The 19516-nt window shown below is 40.8% G+C and overlaps 1 protein-coding gene across 7 annotated transcripts in view; it reads right to left on the reverse strand.

Moving 5' to 3' along the window:
* AP3B1 (adaptor related protein complex 3 subunit beta 1) overlaps positions 1 to 19516 on the reverse strand; it is a 330578-nt gene that overhangs the window by 18682 nt on the left and 292380 nt on the right. For all 7 annotated transcript variants that reach the window (XM_072606405.1, XM_072606403.1, XM_072606406.1 and 4 more), the window contains one exon: positions 11398 to 11482. In XM_072606405.1, the coding sequence (XP_072462506.1) occupies positions 11398 to 11482 (85 nt within the window). The remainder of the gene's footprint in view (positions 1 to 11397; positions 11483 to 19516) is intronic.

The raw sequence follows: 19516 nt of genomic DNA on the forward strand, positions 1-19516 counted from the left end.
GAAAATATTTTCATTAAAAAAAAGCATTATTAAGATACTCTAAAGGGGCAATTTACACCATCCTGTCATTAGACTTATGAAGGACACTCTCTAAAATGTGGAAGAAAACCAGGGGAAAATGTATGCAGGGCATACGGAGGAACTAGTCAACTAGAGGACGACTCTATAACGTCCCCTAAATAAACAAGTGATATATGTTTCTTTACCTTCATGATTACAACTCTGAAATGCAGAAACTGGCAGGCTATACTCACAAGCAACTGAAGAAAACTTCCCTCTTACAACATGGGTTAGTCTTTGGCCTAGCTGTGTGCGTTCACTGTGATGCCACACTCCGCTAAATGAATAATGTTCTCATTCGTATTTTCACAAAAGCTCTAATTTACTTTTCAAGAATGTCTCTGAACTAAACTACAAAAAGTTAAGAGAAAAGAATATTCCAAAATGAAGCTAACATTACATTTAAAGATGGGATTCTAAGGTGATATTTCTGCCACTCCAAACAGGCATCAAAAACAACTGCTTTTGGTCCAGATCTTTTATTTCCTTTGTGAAAGGCACTCCTGGTGAGGAAATGCCCTTTGTCAGTAAAGATCAGTCCATTCTACAACAGGTATAGGCTTAAAGCATGGCCTCAGGGGTAAGTGATTCAATAACTTGCCCAGGGTCATGTGACCAGGATGAGTCACAGGTGGGACACGAACCCGGTCTCCAAGGACAGGTCTCTATCCAGTATGAAACGCTGCCTATTGGCTGGCAAATAACATACAAAAAGCTTCCTTTAAAACTTTATGATAGTAAGAATAAACCACATTCATACAGCATTGAAGTGTTAACAAAACTCTCCTCACAACATCCCTGTGAGGCAAGGGGTGTCAGTACCATTAATCTCCCATTTAAAGACAGGGAATCAGAGGTTGATGGAGGAGATAGAATTTACAAGAAGTGTTGAGGTCTGGATTCAGATCTAGACTATCTGACTCTAAGTCAAGTGTTCCTTCTATGACACCAATTCTGTCCAACGAACCTGTTAGCAATAGGAGAAAAGAAGAACCTGATGAATAACCACGGTTTTCAAAAAAATCACAAAGCTTCTTAAAAATTAAAAAAAAAAAATCTGATGCCTGAAGCTGGATGGATGGCCAAAAATAGCTGACAAACTAGTGTGAGTGTGTGTGTGTGCGCGCGCGCGTGTGTGTGTGCGTGTGCGTGTGTGTGTGTGCGTGTGTGTGCGTGCGTGTGTGCGTGTGTGTGTGTGTGTGTATTAGTTTGTTCCCATTTTTCCTAGAGAAAATTTATATACTGATTCTGATTTGAATAACGAATACAAACAGATGATGTTTTCATGCGTGTGGGCACTTGACCCATCAGTGTAAACGGATCACAACCCTTCCACATTTTAGTAGATGACTTTAACAAATTGCTGTAGATAAAAGAAAACCCTCTCCTGGTGACCCAGCATCCCAGAAGGCCCCTTAGCCAATTCTGAACCAAATTTTCCCCTATATCGTACCCATTAAGGTGCGGCCGATCATTTGCTTGAAGCCCTACAGCAAGGGGGTACGCTCTGAGGCGACCCATTCAACTTCTGGATGGTTTTGGGTCCAGTCATCCTGAACTGCTTGTACTCTGTCTCCTGCCTCCAGCCGCGGGCCCAGAATGCTCCTCACTCTGCCGTTTAAGTCGAGGTCACCTCCTCCTGCATGAAGCTTTTCCAGCTCCCCTTCATCCCATCCCCTAGCCCTGAATGCCAATGCACACCCTCTGGAGGCCAGCCTTTCTCTCTGCTTTCTCCACAACTACGTGTACACATTCTTTCCCTCATTAGACGGTGAGTTCCCCAGAGACCGGCACAGTGCCTGGTATGCAGTAGCTGCTTAATAAATGTTTGCTGATTGACCAAATGAGAAGCTTTTCTCTATCCAGCCTAAATCTGCCTCTTTGCCACTTCCCGCCATCGCTCCCGCTGGTGCCCTCTGTGGCTAAACACAAGTGTCTTCCACATGAAAGCCCCCCAAATACTTGAAGTTATCATCACACACGGCAAGTTTTCTCTTTGCCAGGATACATATCCCCACTTCCAACTGAGCTTTGCCTTCATTCTGTCATCAGTTATCATGTCTCATCAATCTCAAGCAGCCATCCCATTCCTTCTTTGATCCTTGATTTTCCCCAATTAACCAAACAGCAAAACTAGCCACACTCCATTCTGTTGTCCTTAGCTTTCCTCAGTTCACCCTGAGCGTCAGCCCTCCTAACACCACTGACTGACTGTGCCACGTCTTTGTATGCATTCTCTATCGCAACCTGCCCTTTGTTTCCCTCATGGACACACCTCCAAGCCAAAATTATTAACTCAAACTGTAGTGAACAGTTAACACTATACCATAATTTTGCTAAAGATTTTTTTCTATGCCATATTTTAACAAGGAAGTAAGATTTTAGTTCACCAATCAGCAAGTTAACATATTCCTGGGAGAAACCGACCACACTAACATTGACATTCTCTTTATAAATGATATGAAAAAACAGAAGAAAGTTGTATAGCTAAGAGAAAAAAATGGCTCATGGGTCAAACATGGAGGAGCAAATAAATTATACGGCAGAGCTGATTTCATCATGTACCTACAGGTGGTGAGAAACATTACTTGAGGTAACATTTGGCCATCTTGCCTTCCTGTGCTCACAATCAGAACACACAGAAAGCTTACGCACCAACAACTGTTACTGAAGATGAGGCTGACTAATGCCGTAGACAACTCAGACTGTCCATCTGAAGTCAACACAGAGCCTACTACTCAGCAACTTCAACTAAGAGGCATGCGTAAGGAAAGATGGTGAAAAATGGGTTGGAAAACAGAGATCGAGATCAAGAAATCAAAGAGGCCAAAGGCTTGCATATTATACAGAAGGCTTACACCTATGGGCTAGCTAAGTGGTGCCATGCACAGAGCACAGGCCTGAGACTTAGAAGACTTGAGTTCAAATCCAGCTTCTGGTACTTATTGGCTGTGTGACTCTGGGCAAGTGTCTGTTTGCCTCAGTTTTCTCATATGTAAAATGGATAATGAGATAATGTTTGTCAAGCACAATGCCTGGTGCTCGTTATTTCAGAAATACTTTTTCCAAGAAGTCAGACAGTACTGAAATAACATGGTAAACACCAAATAATATCTTTGAAAAGGAAATGAACATCTTAACTGAACTGGAAAAAATATCACAGATAGTATTAACTATCCCCAAAAAGTGATTGCAAAGACATCAGCGACTGACCCATATCCCGCCCCTCCCCATAAAAACTTTAGGAGAGTGATTTACACACTCTTTGAAGCTGTCCACAGCAGGCTGTAACTTATTTAAAGGGGGGGGGGGGGCATTTCTTGATGAAACTGCATGATGTGCAATAATAAACAAGCGTGGCTATGAAAAGAAATTAGGAAATGGGTCTCTCATCCCTCCTTTGGCTCAGGACTGCGTCAAGTCACATATTTCTTTTGGATTTAGTTGTTGTACTGGTTAGTTTGGATTTTTTTTTTTGCTCTTTATTATTTTTTATTATAGGGGATTGCAAACTAGCTGTGGGAGATGGGAAGAGTGTATTTGGATATGAAGATGATGTAAAAACAAAAGAAATTAACTAAAACATTTTTTAAAAGGAAGAAAAAAAAACCCATCGTCACTTTTCATTACCTCTCCTAATCAAGTGCAGTCAGGCAAGCTGACACATGGAGCACCTCTGTTAGCATGTACTTTACTCCCCGTACACCGTTCCTCACCCCATTCTACCCTGCCGCAACTCTTCCTTATAATAAAGAAAAATAACTAAACAAAACTTCCAGTAACTGTGTCCAATTGAATTTGCCACATCTGGCGTTCACAGTACTCCACCCATGTCTCTACCAAGAGAGTGAGGAGTTACCTCACAATCACTGCACTCATCTCCTGCCTCCAAGACCTCCCATCTGCTGAGCCCCCTGCCTTTGCATGCCCTTCTCACTAACTTCCTTTAAGCAATGCCTTTTATGTCCTGATCTGGCCATTCCCCTCTGAAATACTTTGTACTTAAGCCTTTTTTTGTACATATTTTGTATATACTCAAGCACCTGGAGAGTAAGAACTACTGAAGTTTTATCTTTTATCCCCACTGTCACATAACAGGCACTTAACAAATGTTTGTAGATTTGACTGTCTACTTGAATCAATAATGGTCACTGCATTTAATCTGAATTCAGGGGCCTGCGCTGTTGCAGAGCGTATACATCACTGCAGCTGTTGTACACCTTGTCCGGATTCTGCTTTCTTCACTCTGTATGAGTTCATACAGATCTCCCCACCCTTCTCTGAATTCCTCATATTTATACAAGCTAAAAGTACAACAACACAGCTTTACATTCACACACCATGACTTGTTCAACGCTACTCAAACAAATGACACCAACATCCTAGTTTCCACACCTTTCCCTCCCCACTTTGCTACCACAAAAAATGCTATGAATATCTTGGTATTTATGGGACTGTTGTCTTTGTCCTGGAGAATCTTAAACTCAACGCATCCAAAACTACTCATTATCTTTCCAACCAAACCATCTCCTTGTCCTGGTTTCCCTATTAGTTTCAAGGGTACCACCTTCCTTTCAATTGCCTAGGCTCATACGCAGCATCATTCTCAACTCCTCCCTCTCTCACTCATGTTCCCACATCCAATCTGCTGCCAATTCTTGTCAATCCTGCCTTCGTAACCCCTCTCATATATGTTCTTTTCTCTCCGTGGATACTGCCACCATGCTGGTGCTGGTGCCACCCCACACAGATGGACTGCTGTAATACCGTCCTAGTCCCTTCCTCTCCGGTCTGGCCTCCATCCCATCCCCGCTCTCAGTGTGTTCAATAAACTCTGGGGGCTTCCTATTAACTCCAGGATCAGATACACAATCAATTCAATTCAATAAATGGTTATTAAGAGCCTACTATGTGCCAGGCACTGTGGACAAAGAAAAGAGGAGGAGACAGCTCCTGCCCTCCAGGAGCTCACACTCTAATGAAGGCAGACTGCATGCAAAATATGCACGAGGCTGTTGGGGTGTAAGCTCGGTTTTCACGTGAACAGTCTCGGGTCAGGTAAAGGTGAGGGCTTCTAAACCTCAGAGCTCTCACAAGGCCCCACCATGGAACAGCTGGGAATTGAGGAGTGAAACACGGGCCATCTTGTTTTTCCACCTCTTCTCAGTGGAAACTTGCTGGGGAGAGCATCCCACCCTTGAGATTGGTCCATGGTCTGAGCACACCTGTTGTTAATTAGCTAGGGGCTGGGAGCACACACGGTATTCACGTGCAAACTATGCGACTGGGAGAGCTTAAGTAGGGGCAGGAAAGCCTGAGGGGGCCCCTTGTGGCGGGGTCCTTGGAGGGAAGAGGGTCCCTCCCCTCTTCTGCTCCTGTCCTCTTGCTGTATGATCCTTGCTCCTTGGGAGGATAGGGGTTCCTTTCTCCTGGGGAAGAACTCGCCCTGCATATGGATACGTAACTAAGACCCTGAATAAAGCCTACCACCTTGTTTGACTCTGGAAAGTCTCTTCTCTCAATACGTTTATCCAGCTGATCACTGAAGGCCTGCGAAAGGTAAGTAGACTCGGGTAGCCCACAGCAATTAGGCTGAGCATGAGGCAAACTACACACAGGATAGACAGGAAATAATTAAGAGAGAGAAGGCACTGGAATGAGGAGGGGCTGGGGAAGGAGGTGGGATTTTAGTCAGGGCTTAAAGGAATCTTCTGTCTGGTTTTTAAAGCCCTTAATAACTTGGTCCTTTGCTACCTTTTAATCATCTTTCACTTTTACTCCTCTTCACATACTCTGTGATCTAGTGACCCTAGCCTTCTCGGGCCCTTGGTCTCCGTACACAATGCACGTCCGCTGCCTGAGCCAAGGCCTGGAACGCTCTCTTTCCTCACCTCTGGGTCCTGGCCTCCTTCAAGTATCAAATAAAATCCCACCTTCTGCAAGAAGCCTTTCCTGGTGCCCCTTAACATTAGTGCCTTTCCTCTGAGATTATCTCCAACCTGCCCTGTAGATGTCTTGCTCGAATGTCATCCTCCCCGTTAGAAGGTGAGCTTCTAGAGAGCGCACAATGCCTGGCACAGTAAGCTCTTACTATGCTTGTTGACTGTCTTGGCTGTAGAGTGGAGCATGTATCCAATAGTGGAAACCCTATGTCAAAGGGGGAGGATGCTTTCTTGCCACATTATATTTCCAAAATATTTTTCAGAACAATTGGCCCAATTCAGAGCTTTACAGCAGCTTTATAAATTGTGAACTGCTCCAACTGTTTTGAAAAATATTAGTCCAGGAAACCATATCTTCATAGTCAGTGACTAAAGGGCATAAGGAATAAAAAATATTACTCTGTTTAGTGTTGGGTTTTTTTTAAGCATTTGACTCAGCAGAGCAAAGTAACCACGCATATCTTAAGATTATATAAGATTCCTTAATAAACGAAGTAGAGTTTATTGAGCTTGATGATTCCCTATCAGTCTCAATCAAAGCATAAAAAAAAGGGATGTATGTTTGTCAAAGGTATCTGCCTCTCTAATGGAGAATGTCTAACAGAACACAAGAAGTAGGATTCAGTACAGATGGCAAATTCTTCCAGATGCTCTTATTTCCAGGTGACAATGTACTAATTTTGTCCCTGGAATTCTACGGAGGCAATCCAATGATATTTCCAATTACTCAAAAGTTTGGTCTAACAAACTACACAGGAAAAATCAAGTGGATGAAGAAGAACCTCTTGTCCAGACTAGGACATGGAGCTGGCAAGAGCTCACTGAATGAGTCTGTAAGTACATATCTTTCAGACAGAAGGCGTAGAGAGAGAATAACCTGGACCCAAAATTAAGTAGGCGTAAGACTGAATTTGGGAAACTGAACTATGTCTCCAGTGTTCCCAAATTATCTTCTTAAACCAGTATCTATCCGGTGATCCTATATGGCTGTGATCACGAACTACATCGATCTCTAAAGAAACAAAAGTGGCCAATGGAGAAATATATGGTGGGCACAAATAGTCTATAACATAATACTAATGATTATTTTCAGGAAAGGAGTGGCATAATGATATCAATCAGGCAATGCCTGATCAGAAAAGGATGTGAGCTGGTCACGTAATAAAGAGTGAAGAACAAGTGGACACTGAATGATGTACTGACACCCACAGAATATTAAAAGACCTAGAGAAAAGTGGGTGGGACATTTGTACATGAAGATATGCACAAGCATGACAAGCAATGGGAATGTTGGAGGAAATGCCAACGTTGATAAGATCAAGGATCCACCAAAATACTGAAACAAGAAGATTTGGTATTAGGCTGCTAACAGTCAAATATAGTTGGAACATATATTCCTGCAAACATGTATCATGTGTGTGTGAACATCTGCTTATCTCTCCACAGAGGCTAATATATATCTCAAATGATGAGGATTGTTTCTCTGTTTCTGAACTAGTTGTTGTCCTTCGTTTTCAAAGAGGACCAAAATGACATCACCACTGTAAAGTAAAATTTCAGTGTGTCCAGTGTGGCTGATCAGACAAATCCCAGCTTGGAATGCTGTACCACAGGTTGGGAAGAGATAGTCCATATGAATTTTGGGGGTGGGTACTTGAAATTTGCATATCCTACGTTTACTTTGTGCTGCCTCAATTCTACTTTGCTCAAAGAGCACAGCACCTTTTCTTATGTGGGCACGCCATGCTGACTGGTCCTGTGCCAGGGTCTCCCATGTCGCACAGTCAAATCCAAAGTTCTTGAGAGAGACCTTGAGAGTGTCCTTGTATCGTTTCTTCTGCCCACCATGTGATCACCTGTCCCAAGCAGGTTCTCCATAAAACAGTCTTTTTGGCAAGCGTGCATTTTGCATTCGAACAACGTGGCCAGCCCATCAGACTTGCGCTCTCTGAAACATAGTTTGAATACTTGGCAGTTCAGTTCCAACAAGGACTTCAGTATCTGGTACCTTGTCCTGCCAGGTGATCTTCAGAATCTTCCTAAACAGTTCAAAAGGAAGCAATTCAGTTTCCTGGCATGGCACTGGTAGACTGTCCATGTTTCATAGTCATACAACAATGAGGTCAGCACAATGGCTCTGCAGACATTCACTTTGGTAGTCAGTCTAATACCTCTTCTCTCCCAAACTTTTCTTCGGAGCTTCCCAAACACTGAGCTAGCTCTGGCAATGCGTGCATCAACCTCAGTGTCAATGTGTACATCCCTGGAAAGTACACTACCAAGGGAAGTGAACTTATCCAGAGCATTTAAAACTTCTCCATTTGTTGTAACCGAAGGTTCCACATATGGATGGTGTGGTGGTGGCTGATGGAGCACCTGTGTTTTCTTGGTGTTAATTATCAAGCCAAAATGAGCACAGGCAGCAGAGAATTGATCCACATTTTGTTACATCTCAGCTTCAAAGGCTGCACTGAGTGCACAATCATCTGCAAACAGAAAGTCATGCACCAACCCTCCCTCCGCTTGGGTCTCGGCTTGCAGACTTCAAATTCAAGAACTTGCCATCAGTACGGTAGCTGATCTTGAATGGAAGCATTTGTCAACATGGCTGAAAATATCACAGAGGGGTCTCTCTCTCAGTCATTGCTGGCAAAATTCTTGCTAGAGTCCTCCTTAACAGGCTGATGGTCATATACCTGAGAGCCTGTGGCTTCAGAAAAGGCCATGTTTGCTGCCCAACAACTCCAGGAGAAATGCCAGGAGCAGAACAGAGGTCTGTACACAACGTTTGTAGATCTCACCAAGGCCTCTGACGCCATTTGTCATGAGGACTTACGGAAAATTACGTCAAAATCTGATTGCCCAGAGAAGTTCATCAGTATTGTACATCAATTTCATGATGGCGTGTTTGCCCGGGTTCTGGACAATGGACAAAGCTCTCGTGCCTTCCCAGCCACCAGTGGAGTGAACAGGGCTGTGTGCTTGCTCCCAGGCTTTCTAGTTTCTAAACGGCATTGGCTTAAAGGTGTACTTCATGATTTATGGGTGATACTCACAAGGTATTGAATCGAGTAGCCATTCGAAATGTAAATATATTAGAGCAAAGTTAATCTCTCCCATTAAGTTTCCTATAATCATAATAACACAAAACCAACCCATAGCCTCAATGAGACAGCACTCATTGCCTCATGTTCTTTCTGCAACTGCATTTCACAGCTTAGATCTTTATGGTTCACAGCCCCTTTGGAATGTAGAATCTACTACCTATGCTCTTCTTACTTCTATACATCTACATCAATGCACTGGGAGGAAAAAGCAGCATTTATCACACATTCCTGCTTTTTCTTCCTTTTTTATTGAACCACCAAGAACAGTACAGTACATCACTAACCAAAAAGGTGCTATTTACTATGCAAAACACACAGTTGGTGATTGGCATCTAAGACCAATTGATCTACACATTACCACTATGTCCCTACCCCCACAAGCACTACTACAAAGCTATTGATTTCAACACTGTCGATCGGTTTCCATTTTCTGATTTTGGGCAGGCCAATTAAGAAAGTGAGTAATTGTGATTACACTGCTTCAGGATCAATTACATCTGATGCAAGACAAAGTGCTCTTTTTGGACACATAAGGAAAATAATGATGATTCTGGGGGCTTTGGTGCTGCGCCAATTCCTAATAAAATTTCAAATAAATGCCACGCGTATAAACCTCCACAGTTAAAATTTTAGAAAAAAGTACCTACGTAGACATTATTAAGATATTATGGAAAATATATTTAAGTTAACTTTTAAAATAGCCAAGACTATTTTATGCCTATTATAAATAATTTTAGAAAAGTGTGACATAAAGAGAAATTGTTTAAAGCAGTTCCAATGCTTATAGACTAAAAAGCACCTACACATCGATACCCAAAAGGGCTTTAAGTTTAAGTTAGAAATTGTTTTACCCAGAAAATTATTTATGCAGGCTATACATCTTTTAAAAAAAGAGCAAACCATAAGAAAACACCATGGCATGCCTATCCATCCAAAGGGTCAAAGAAATATGAAAGCTTCATAAGAAAAGGGACAATTGTGGGTTCTCAATTTTAGACTAATGTGGCACATGAGCTTTGTCATTGGGCTCACATTGCCCAAGTCATTACAATGAACGCACCGGTGGTGTGGGAGGCAAATCTATTTACAGTGACGTTACTCATAGTCTGGTGTTCAGTAATATTGATCTGTCTTGTTTGTCTAATAGGAAAATAATAAACAATTACTAGGCAATGTTGGAAAAAAGCAATCAGTTTTTATATTTCACTAATACAGCAGACCTCCCAAAACATAAAGGTGATAATCTGCATAAAATCAATGTGCTATGCTACATTGGTCATATTCATCATCGCAGATTCTCAGCAATAAATGGTATAATATTAGGCCTGAATCACTGGTAAACTGAAAAGTTACATGTCAGAGAAAAGTTATGTGTGTAATCAATGTCCCTGTTACAAAGTGACTATTTTGTAAACGTGATGATTTTTTGAAATAAAAATTTGTGTGATAAGATGTCTGTAATTTAGACAAAGCACATCACATGTTTCTTCGGCAATAAAAGCACCACCGCCTGGAACTTTTCACGTTTTCCAGTAAGACAAACAAAGCTCACAGTTGATTAGAAAAACATATCTGTAGAGAAAACCAGACTTTAAAGATTAAACTCAGGGCTTATTAAGGATCTGACTGATTGATGAACATGGGGCTTTAAGAGAATAATAGCAAAAGAAAAACATATTAAATGGTCAGAACAGAACAAGAAATGACGATTTCAAAAGAAACCTTCGATTCTGGAAACTATCATTACAAATGACTTCTAGAAACAGTCTTCACCTCCATTCTCTGAAACAGTTCTCAGCAGCGGTCACTGTGAAAAGTGAAATAATCCTGACGTGACAACAGCAAGCCATGGTTCTTAAACTGAGGACTAAAGTCCTAAGTCCAGGAGGTTTTCAGATAACTGAGCTTGGTTACCGATCCTCACTGTTAGAATTGAAGATGAGCAGCTAAGATGGACAATTATGTCACATGGGATCTTCTCAAATTTTCCATATCATATCATAATTTCTCCATACATCATTAAGAAAGATTTAGGCTAACATATGCACATAAGACTATAGTACTCTAAAATTCAGTTAGGAAACTAATTTCAGTCATGAAACAAAATACTGAAACTGTTCATATTCCAGAGTAGTCTGAAACAGATTTAATTTTTATCTTTTGGAAAAAAAGGCAAGAGAGCTGAAAGAGCTTATAAACAAGAGTTTGTTATTAATAACCAGGCATTTTTCTCAATCAACCTAGTATCATTAAAGAAACTGCAAATATAAAATAGCACCTGAACTTACCACAACTGGAAAGAGGCAGTCTGAGTGGAATCACAAAAGTCAATTCCCATTGCAACAGTAATGGATCCCCCAGGCTCAAGAGATTCTAGGAAATAAGATCGTTTGGAAGTGAAAACACAGTGAACGTCACAAATAATGAACCCAACGAAATACCCCAAATTTCTCTAATACGAGTTGTTTATTGCTATAGTCAGGTCAAGTCTGGTCATTCCACATAAAATTTCTAAAACTAGGGATTTTTAATTCCAAATAATTTACACATTATAACAAAACTTACCATGCCTATTAAAGGAATTCTCTTTAAAAGTTCAGGGTTTTTTGTTTTTTTTTTTTAATAATATTGCCTTTATAGGTTATAGAGGTAAGGATATAATGAATTACTTTGGGATGCTTTAGCACACATACTAGTCCTCAGGGGACTTAGAAGAGTTTATTTATGTACACTTAGAAGACAAACTTAAGGACAATAAGCTTATAATGGGAAAAAATCCCACCAATAAGAACAGTTGTTAAGGGTTTTAAAACATAAACTGAAGGGATGCTGGAGTAGTTAATCACCTCGGAAAAATATCAGAAACTAATCAGGAGAACTGGTATTTTTGGAGACCAAAATGACAAATCTATTTGCGTTATCCAGAGGGTTGCTGAGAGGAAATCAGAGTAGCAAAGGATGAGACCATCTTAAAAGACAAATAAGCCAGAGACACGTTATAGTTGTTTCAATCTTTGGAGCTTGATCAATCAACTAACCTGGTCATGAAGGGTTACCACAACAAACACACATATCTGTCTTGCTCAGCTGTCATTTACACTTGTCAATTCAAGTAAAATATTTTATTCAGCTTATGATCTGAGCCATTACCTTTCAGTCAGGTGCATTTACTCTATGTACCCAAATGAAATGACAACCATAGAAACCAGTCGTTGGAAGGGACCCTACAGGTCAAGGCCAAGTATCAGTTAAGAATGTCTTCTACAACATCCCAACAAGCAGCTCTCCAGACTCTCTACACAAAGACCCCCAGCAGTGCGAGGGAGCACAAGGTGGTCAGTTCATTCACTTTGGGATGGTTATCAGTTAGGACCATTTCATAATCGCTCATTCATTTTTCCTATGTCAATCCTGGATCTTCCTCTTGAAGATTTCTATTTGTTGCTTCTGGTTCTTTAGTGGCCAAGTAGAAAAAGTCTACTGTCTCTTTCGCAGGATGGCTACAGTTTTGCTTCTGAGTCTGCTTTTCTCTAGGCTAAATCTCTCTAGTTCCTTCAACTGATTCTTATTGACATTTTCTCTTACCATGTGTATGAGTCTCTTCAGGACATTCTTCAGATGTGGTACCCAGAACAGAAAACAGGACTGCAAATGTATTTTGATCTGGGCAGATTTATGATTTTCTTCATTCTGAACAGAATTCTTCTCAATATAGCATTCTTTTCTGGGGGTGGGGGCTAACAGGTTCATACTGTTAACACGCAATGCTAACAGCTGCCAAACCACATCTTCTTCACTCTATATTCATGAAGCTGATTTTTTTTAATCCAATATAGAATTTTACATTTTTGTCCCCATTGAATTTCATCTTATTTATTTCTTCCAATTACCTTAGCAAGTTGGGGCCTTTTGGGACTCTGATTTATTGTTAACATGACTTTGTAAAGAATCCACATGAAAATACGAGTCACATATTATGAAGAAATATTAGAAGCATCCCCATTAAAACAGTTCAAAACAGGATTGTCCATTTTTACTCTCTCGTTAGCAGTTTTAAAAAAATAAACGCTAGCTACAGAAATACATGCTTTATGTTACAGTCCATCTGTCATTATCATGGGAGTGACACATATAAGCAACCATTTCTACATTGTTGAGATGCTGCAGAAATGTGGCCCTTGTGGTTGTGAGCCACTGCATCACACAGGGGCTTCATTTTACAGGATGTACAATGCCTTTGTTCAGAAGGGAACAGCCATTTTTTATTTCTGTTTTGCTATGAAGTCTACGCACCTTACTTAGGATTCACTGACTTGAGCCTGACCTACAGCTGCTGCCCAAGCATCTTACTATTGTCTACTCTCTGTGTGTGTCCTGTCCAGCGCAGTTATGTGGCAGCAAGCACCACAATATAGACTACTGGTCATCTTAATGGTGAACCTATGTTTTTTTCCCAGTGTTTCAGAGTGCTTTCTTAAAATTAATAGGCTACATTAGACTTGAAATCTGCCACTTCTGAAATATACTGGGTTTAGAGCATTTTTTCAGTTTTAAGTCACATCTAAAGAGGTACCTTTAATAGAATGAGTGATGCATTCCATGCTTACTGAAAATATAATACAACAGTGAAATGGATTATTTAAATATAATTTATGCACATATTGATTATAAAAACAGATCTCTTTCAATACAATATTCTCTTTCTCTGTCTTAATAAAAAATGATAAAGCAAAGAATAAAACTCATTTTTGAAGCTGCAGAGGTCTGGATCCTCTCTCCGTATGCACACACTCTTTATCATTCGGGAGAGCTCTGCGTGTATAGACAGCGTAAATACTGAATCGAAGTCCTGTTTTGGATTCTAGGTTAGCTTAATGACGTTCCTCACTCTTACATGGCACCACAGTGACATTGCCTCCATTTCTTCATTTATTATGCCATCCTTACTCATCCTTTATCCTCCTTCCTATGTTTCTCTAGATGAGCTAAATGAATTCTAGGAGTGCTCCTCACTCTTTGACTCCCCATGCGCTTCCATTGATTAGGGATCCATAAGGACAGTATGAAGCCTCCCTAATTTGTCTGTACCCAATTGTAAGAAAAAATAACATGCTTTTAATAACAGAAAGAGGTACATTTATAAAGCACTTTAGGTTTTGCAAAGTGCTTTACAAATATCTCATGTAATCTTCACAACAATATTGGGAGTTAGGTGCTATAATTATCCCCATTTTATACATGAAGAAACTGAGAGATTAAGTGACTTGTCCCAAAGTTACACAGCTGGTAAGTGACTGAGGCTTGATTTGAACTCAGGTCTTTGTGACTCCAGGCCCAACACTATCCACTCTACCACTTAGCTTTCTAGAATTTAGAGAATTACATACGATTAAATGAATTAAATAATCGGGCAAAGAGTTAGAAAAAGCAATAGATCAAGAAGTAAAATTAAGCTTGTAAATGGACTTTTAAAATATGTGTAAACAAGTTATTGAAATAACTGAACAGTAGGCACATGAAGAGAAAGGTTCACACCAGTCCAGTTATTATTGCTAATGTAAAACAGGTTAGAACATCAATGGGCTATACTGTTTTGTTCTTCTTGTAAAACAGAATACCCACTTAAGGTGTGACTAGCACAATTTATAAATTTACCTGAATAAAGAAAATGTTGATGCAAATGCTTGTTTACAATTTAAGTGGATATTCTGGTTTATACTAAGCATTAAGTAATTCTCCATCAGATCATTAAACATTTCATACGTGTCCTTGTCAATGACTAAAACTGGGGTATGTATATACCCATCTGTCCTTCATTTCTGAAGATGAAATCTGGAACAGTAATGACAATATGTGGATGGCTGAAGAAAATGTGGCTGGACCAGTAACTACTTCTAGACTGCGCTTATACTATTATAGAATTTGGGCAACAGACTGTGGGATGAACAATTTACCTTTGAGTTCTGACAGCAACATGTTCAACCTCTATCATTCCTTACTTTGGGTAAAAAAAATCTTGTTCAGTTAAAATTGGCATTCTTTAATATGTAATTTTTTTGGCTGGTTGCTTATAAAATCATCTTCCAGTCACTGTAGTCTTTAGAGTCTTATGGTAATATGTCTGGGTGAATCTGAATTTATCCCTGATGCCATATCCTATGAATTCTGTAATCTGTCCCTTGATTTTAATATTTCTGGAAAATTTTCTTAAACAGTTTTATGAAACATTCTTTATTCACTGTTTTTAACTGTGTAATTCTTAGGTCCTCTCTAGGTTCTGGCCTATAGATCTGTTACTTTTGTTAGCAAAGCTTCCAAGTGTTCCTGCGCTTGGGTCCCTCCTTGAATTCCTTTTCTCTTATTTCCTACAACAGAAGAACAGTAAAACTGCTTTACCATGCGCTTCCAGAGGATTTCCAAGTTGAGTTTCATTATCTTGCCTTGCACCTTCACTAATTTCATTTCTTCTTTTATTTCCTTAGGTTTATTTATCATCCAGTTTATGACTTTGACTTCATTTCTAAGGCTGCTGTTATTTCCCTTTCTGTGTTTCTGAGTTTCTTTTGATACATATTCTTTATTCCTTGTTTTGGAATACAAGGTTTCCTGTCTCTTTTGGATCATTTTTCCTTTCCTGGGAAACAACTGTCTTTTGAGGCTTTTTTTTGTTCCTGCCTTTGACAGGTCTGTCAGAGGCTCAACTCTCTTGTCAGCTCTAAGACACCATCTATCTCCTCACAAATCTAGAACTTCACAATCTCAAAGACCTTTAGAGAGATCATTATTCTGCAAATAAAGAAAATGAAGCCCAGAGAGGGTGACTTGCTCAAGGTCAAACAGCTTGGTAGCTAAAGACGGCCTTGGTGTTTTCAGCTATTTCAAAACCTTATTTAATTGTGTTCATGCTTTGGGTGAAGAGAGAAGGGCTTATGAAACTTTTGCTCTTCAATACACAGGACTAGAAATGGACAAAAATTCAGAAATTATCTGCTCTCTAAGTCCCTAATTTTCCAAGTGCAGAAACAAAGGCAAAGACAGGTTAAGTCACTTGCTCACATCACACGTAGTATGCAGGACAGTCAGCACCTAAACCTACGTGTTATGCGTGCAAATCTGGGGACTCTTTCACCATCTCTTATTTGACATTTTCCAACCTAACCTTGTTGAGAAATAGTTGCTAGATTAACAAATAATGTACCTGTCTATATGAAAAGCACTAGAGTAGGCATTCTCATAACAGCGCAATGTTACTGGCTCTAAACACGACATAAGTTTTATAACCTGGGACCTGCAGATGACCCTGCCCAGTCACGGCATTCTAGAAGACATGCAGATTGTACTAATGAACTTCTTTAAGAAGCTGGCTATCCACCATGAACTGACCTTAGTTATTTCACTACACAGGAGTAAGGCAGTCCTGCTGCTTTGTGGACCCTTAGCTGGTTTTGGAGTTTGCCATCATTTTTGCTGGCAAGCACTTACTATTTTCTCCCGAAACATGCTTCATCTTCTTGATTTGTGCTCCTACTTTTTTCCTTCTCAGGACATCATTTGACAGATTGTTTTCTATGTGGCGAAACAAAGTGACAGCCTTCGGAGAATGAATGATGTCAGTCTCTGGCTTGTGCAATTTCTGCTGGCATGGCTCATCCACTGTCAGCCATCCTTGTTTCATGACCATCCCAGTGCCTCTCAGTGTAATCCACTGTCCCCCTGACCTTCTGCAAAGTTCTTATTTGTTCTTTCTGTTGCAAGCAAGGTGACTCAAGTTCCTGTTCTTCATTCTTCCTAGTGGAAGACGTGAAAATTATCATAGGCAGCACTCAGATGTTGAAGATCTTTGCCCTGATTTTCCTGGGCATGTCATGAATCTAGTTGAAACTGATCCAGGCTGCATATTCTGGTTCATTTTTCATCCAGAGTGTCATCCTTCCCAAATCACATAGGTGGATCACACTTGCAGATAGGTTTCATGGCATTTGCTTTACTGAGAGACTTCACATGTAGATGAGACTAAGAGGGCACCAGCAGAGTAAAAGCTGACTGGTGCAGGAGACCAAAAAGTGTGAGCCATGATAAGGAAGCCAGGAATTCTCTTCATGGAAAGAGAGTGAATGCCTTAAACCTATTCTTGCACTCCTTCTCCACCTCCCCAGTCCCATTCACTACTCTGCCTGGATTCAATACAAAAATACAACAACTTTCCATTACCACAGAGCTGCGATGAGACAAACCTACTGTTGCTGGACTAGACCTACATCAGAATCACATCTTCAGGCATCAGGCCCTTTTCTCTAGGACATAGTCCTCTAGAAATTTTGCTATGAGATCCTGTCTATAAGTCTAGGACTGAGCTTTGACTCTAGGCCTCTAATCTCCAGAACCACAGTCACAGGCACTAGACTAACACCTCCAAGATCCTACCCAGGGCCTGAACCTCAAGGCCCAAACCTTTTTTGCCATGAGAACTTCATCTAGGAGCAGGGTTTCTAATACTAATCATAATTTTCCCCCTTTCCTAGTGCTTGATAGAGAACTGACACTCCCCTTTGCCATCCTAAGGCATTTCAAAGGAGGAGACCCAGTCAGTAGATAATGAATTCCCATCTTACAGTTAGCAAGGGTAGCTAGGTGGCTCAGCGGATACAGTGCCGGGCCTGGATTCAGAAAGACCTGAGTTCAAATCTGGCCTCAGACAGATCACTCGCTGTGGGACCTTGGGCAAATCGCTTAACCCTGTTTGCCTCAGTTTCCTCATTTGTAAAATGAGTTAGAGAAGGAAAAGGCAAGAAAACTCCAAACTAGGTCATGAAGAGTAGGACACGACTGAATGACACAAACAGCTGGTAAACTCCTCCCTTCCTTCTGTTCTGAGCACGGCTGAGATGAAAATCCCCTTACCTTTCATACCCATCAACGACTCATGCTGGACCATCATTCTACTGTTAAACTTCTCGTTATCTTAGGCCTTTTCCTCTATAGATTCCTGCATCATCTGACACTTACAGAAATCTAGTTGGCCTCAAAATATGTTGGACGTTCTAATGACATCTCAAATTTGAAATACAAAGTAGAACTTTATCTTTCCTCCAAACTATCCCTTGCAATTTCTCCACTTCTGTCAAAGGCACCACCATTCTTCTGGCTTCTCAGGTTCTTAATGCCGACAGCATCTCCCACTCCTCACCACAACCTATCCAACCAGATGCTGAATTGTGCTGTTTCTATCTCCATAATGTATTTATATCTAACCTCTAGTTCAGGCTCTAATCACATCTCTCACCCACAACAGCTTCCTTAGTCTCCTTGCCTCATTCTAATTCATCCTCCAAACAGACGCCAAAGTGACTGTCCTCAATCACAGATCTACTCACCATCCTACTCCAAACCTCTAGTGGTTCTCTGTTGCCCCGAGAATACAATATACAACCTGATCCCAATCTATCTTTCAAGGTCTACAGTGCTTTTCTTATAGTACATTTACTCCCCTCCCACACTGTAATTCTGCCAAACTGGCCTTCTCTCATTTTTCACGAGGCACCATATCTATCTCTATATCTCTGTGCCTCAGGACTGACCAACCCCCATGACTACAATGTGCTCCCTCCTCACCACTGTCTTACACAATCCTTCTCTTTCTTCTGGACATAGCTCAAACACCATGAAAACCGTCATGATCCACCAGATGCTAGTGCCTTGACTTTAATTTTATTTATTTCCTTATACTTATGTAGCACATCCCTTAATTCACTTCTTAAAGAGGCAAGGCCTTTTCCCTGAATAGGCATTACCTCACTTCCAAATGCGTACCTGAATAGGCCAAGGTCTCCCATTACATCCTGGGCCTTCTCCAGTCAACCTGATGAATATCTGGTCACTGGATCCAGATGGCCCAGGAGGAGAAAGTGAGGCTGGTGACCCTGCACGGCCCTCCCTCACTCAAATCAAAGTCAACTGCAAGTCATGTGACCATCTCCCTAACGTCATGGTCCCCTTTGAAAATGACAAACACAAAAGCAACAATGTAGCACATACTATATATGTATGTGGTATCTCTCTGTCAGGATTTAAGTGTACTGCAAATAGGGATTGTTTCACGCTATGTATCTAACGTCTCAAAACCTTTTAATCCATCTGGCCCTGGGCAGATGCTTAATACGTGGGTGTGCGCGTGTGTGTGCGTGTGTGGGTGTTGGTCCTTCGTTGCCTAAGAAGATCATGCCATCGGAGAAGTAATGACATGACTTGCTCTTGACTTTGTTTTGAGTTAGGGAGGGCTTAATACATGCCTGTTGCTTGACTAAGGGGATTTTGATCAGCTTCTCCAGTACTAGACATACTTTCTTGAATGTCCCATAAGACACTAGGCCAGGACAGACAACAGGAATAATACTTTTCTTCCCACTG

This window comes from Notamacropus eugenii, chromosome 4 (genome assembly GCF_028372415.1).
Source record: "Notamacropus eugenii isolate mMacEug1 chromosome 4, mMacEug1.pri_v2, whole genome shotgun sequence".
Lineage (NCBI taxonomy): Eukaryota > Metazoa > Chordata > Mammalia > Diprotodontia > Macropodidae > Notamacropus > Notamacropus eugenii.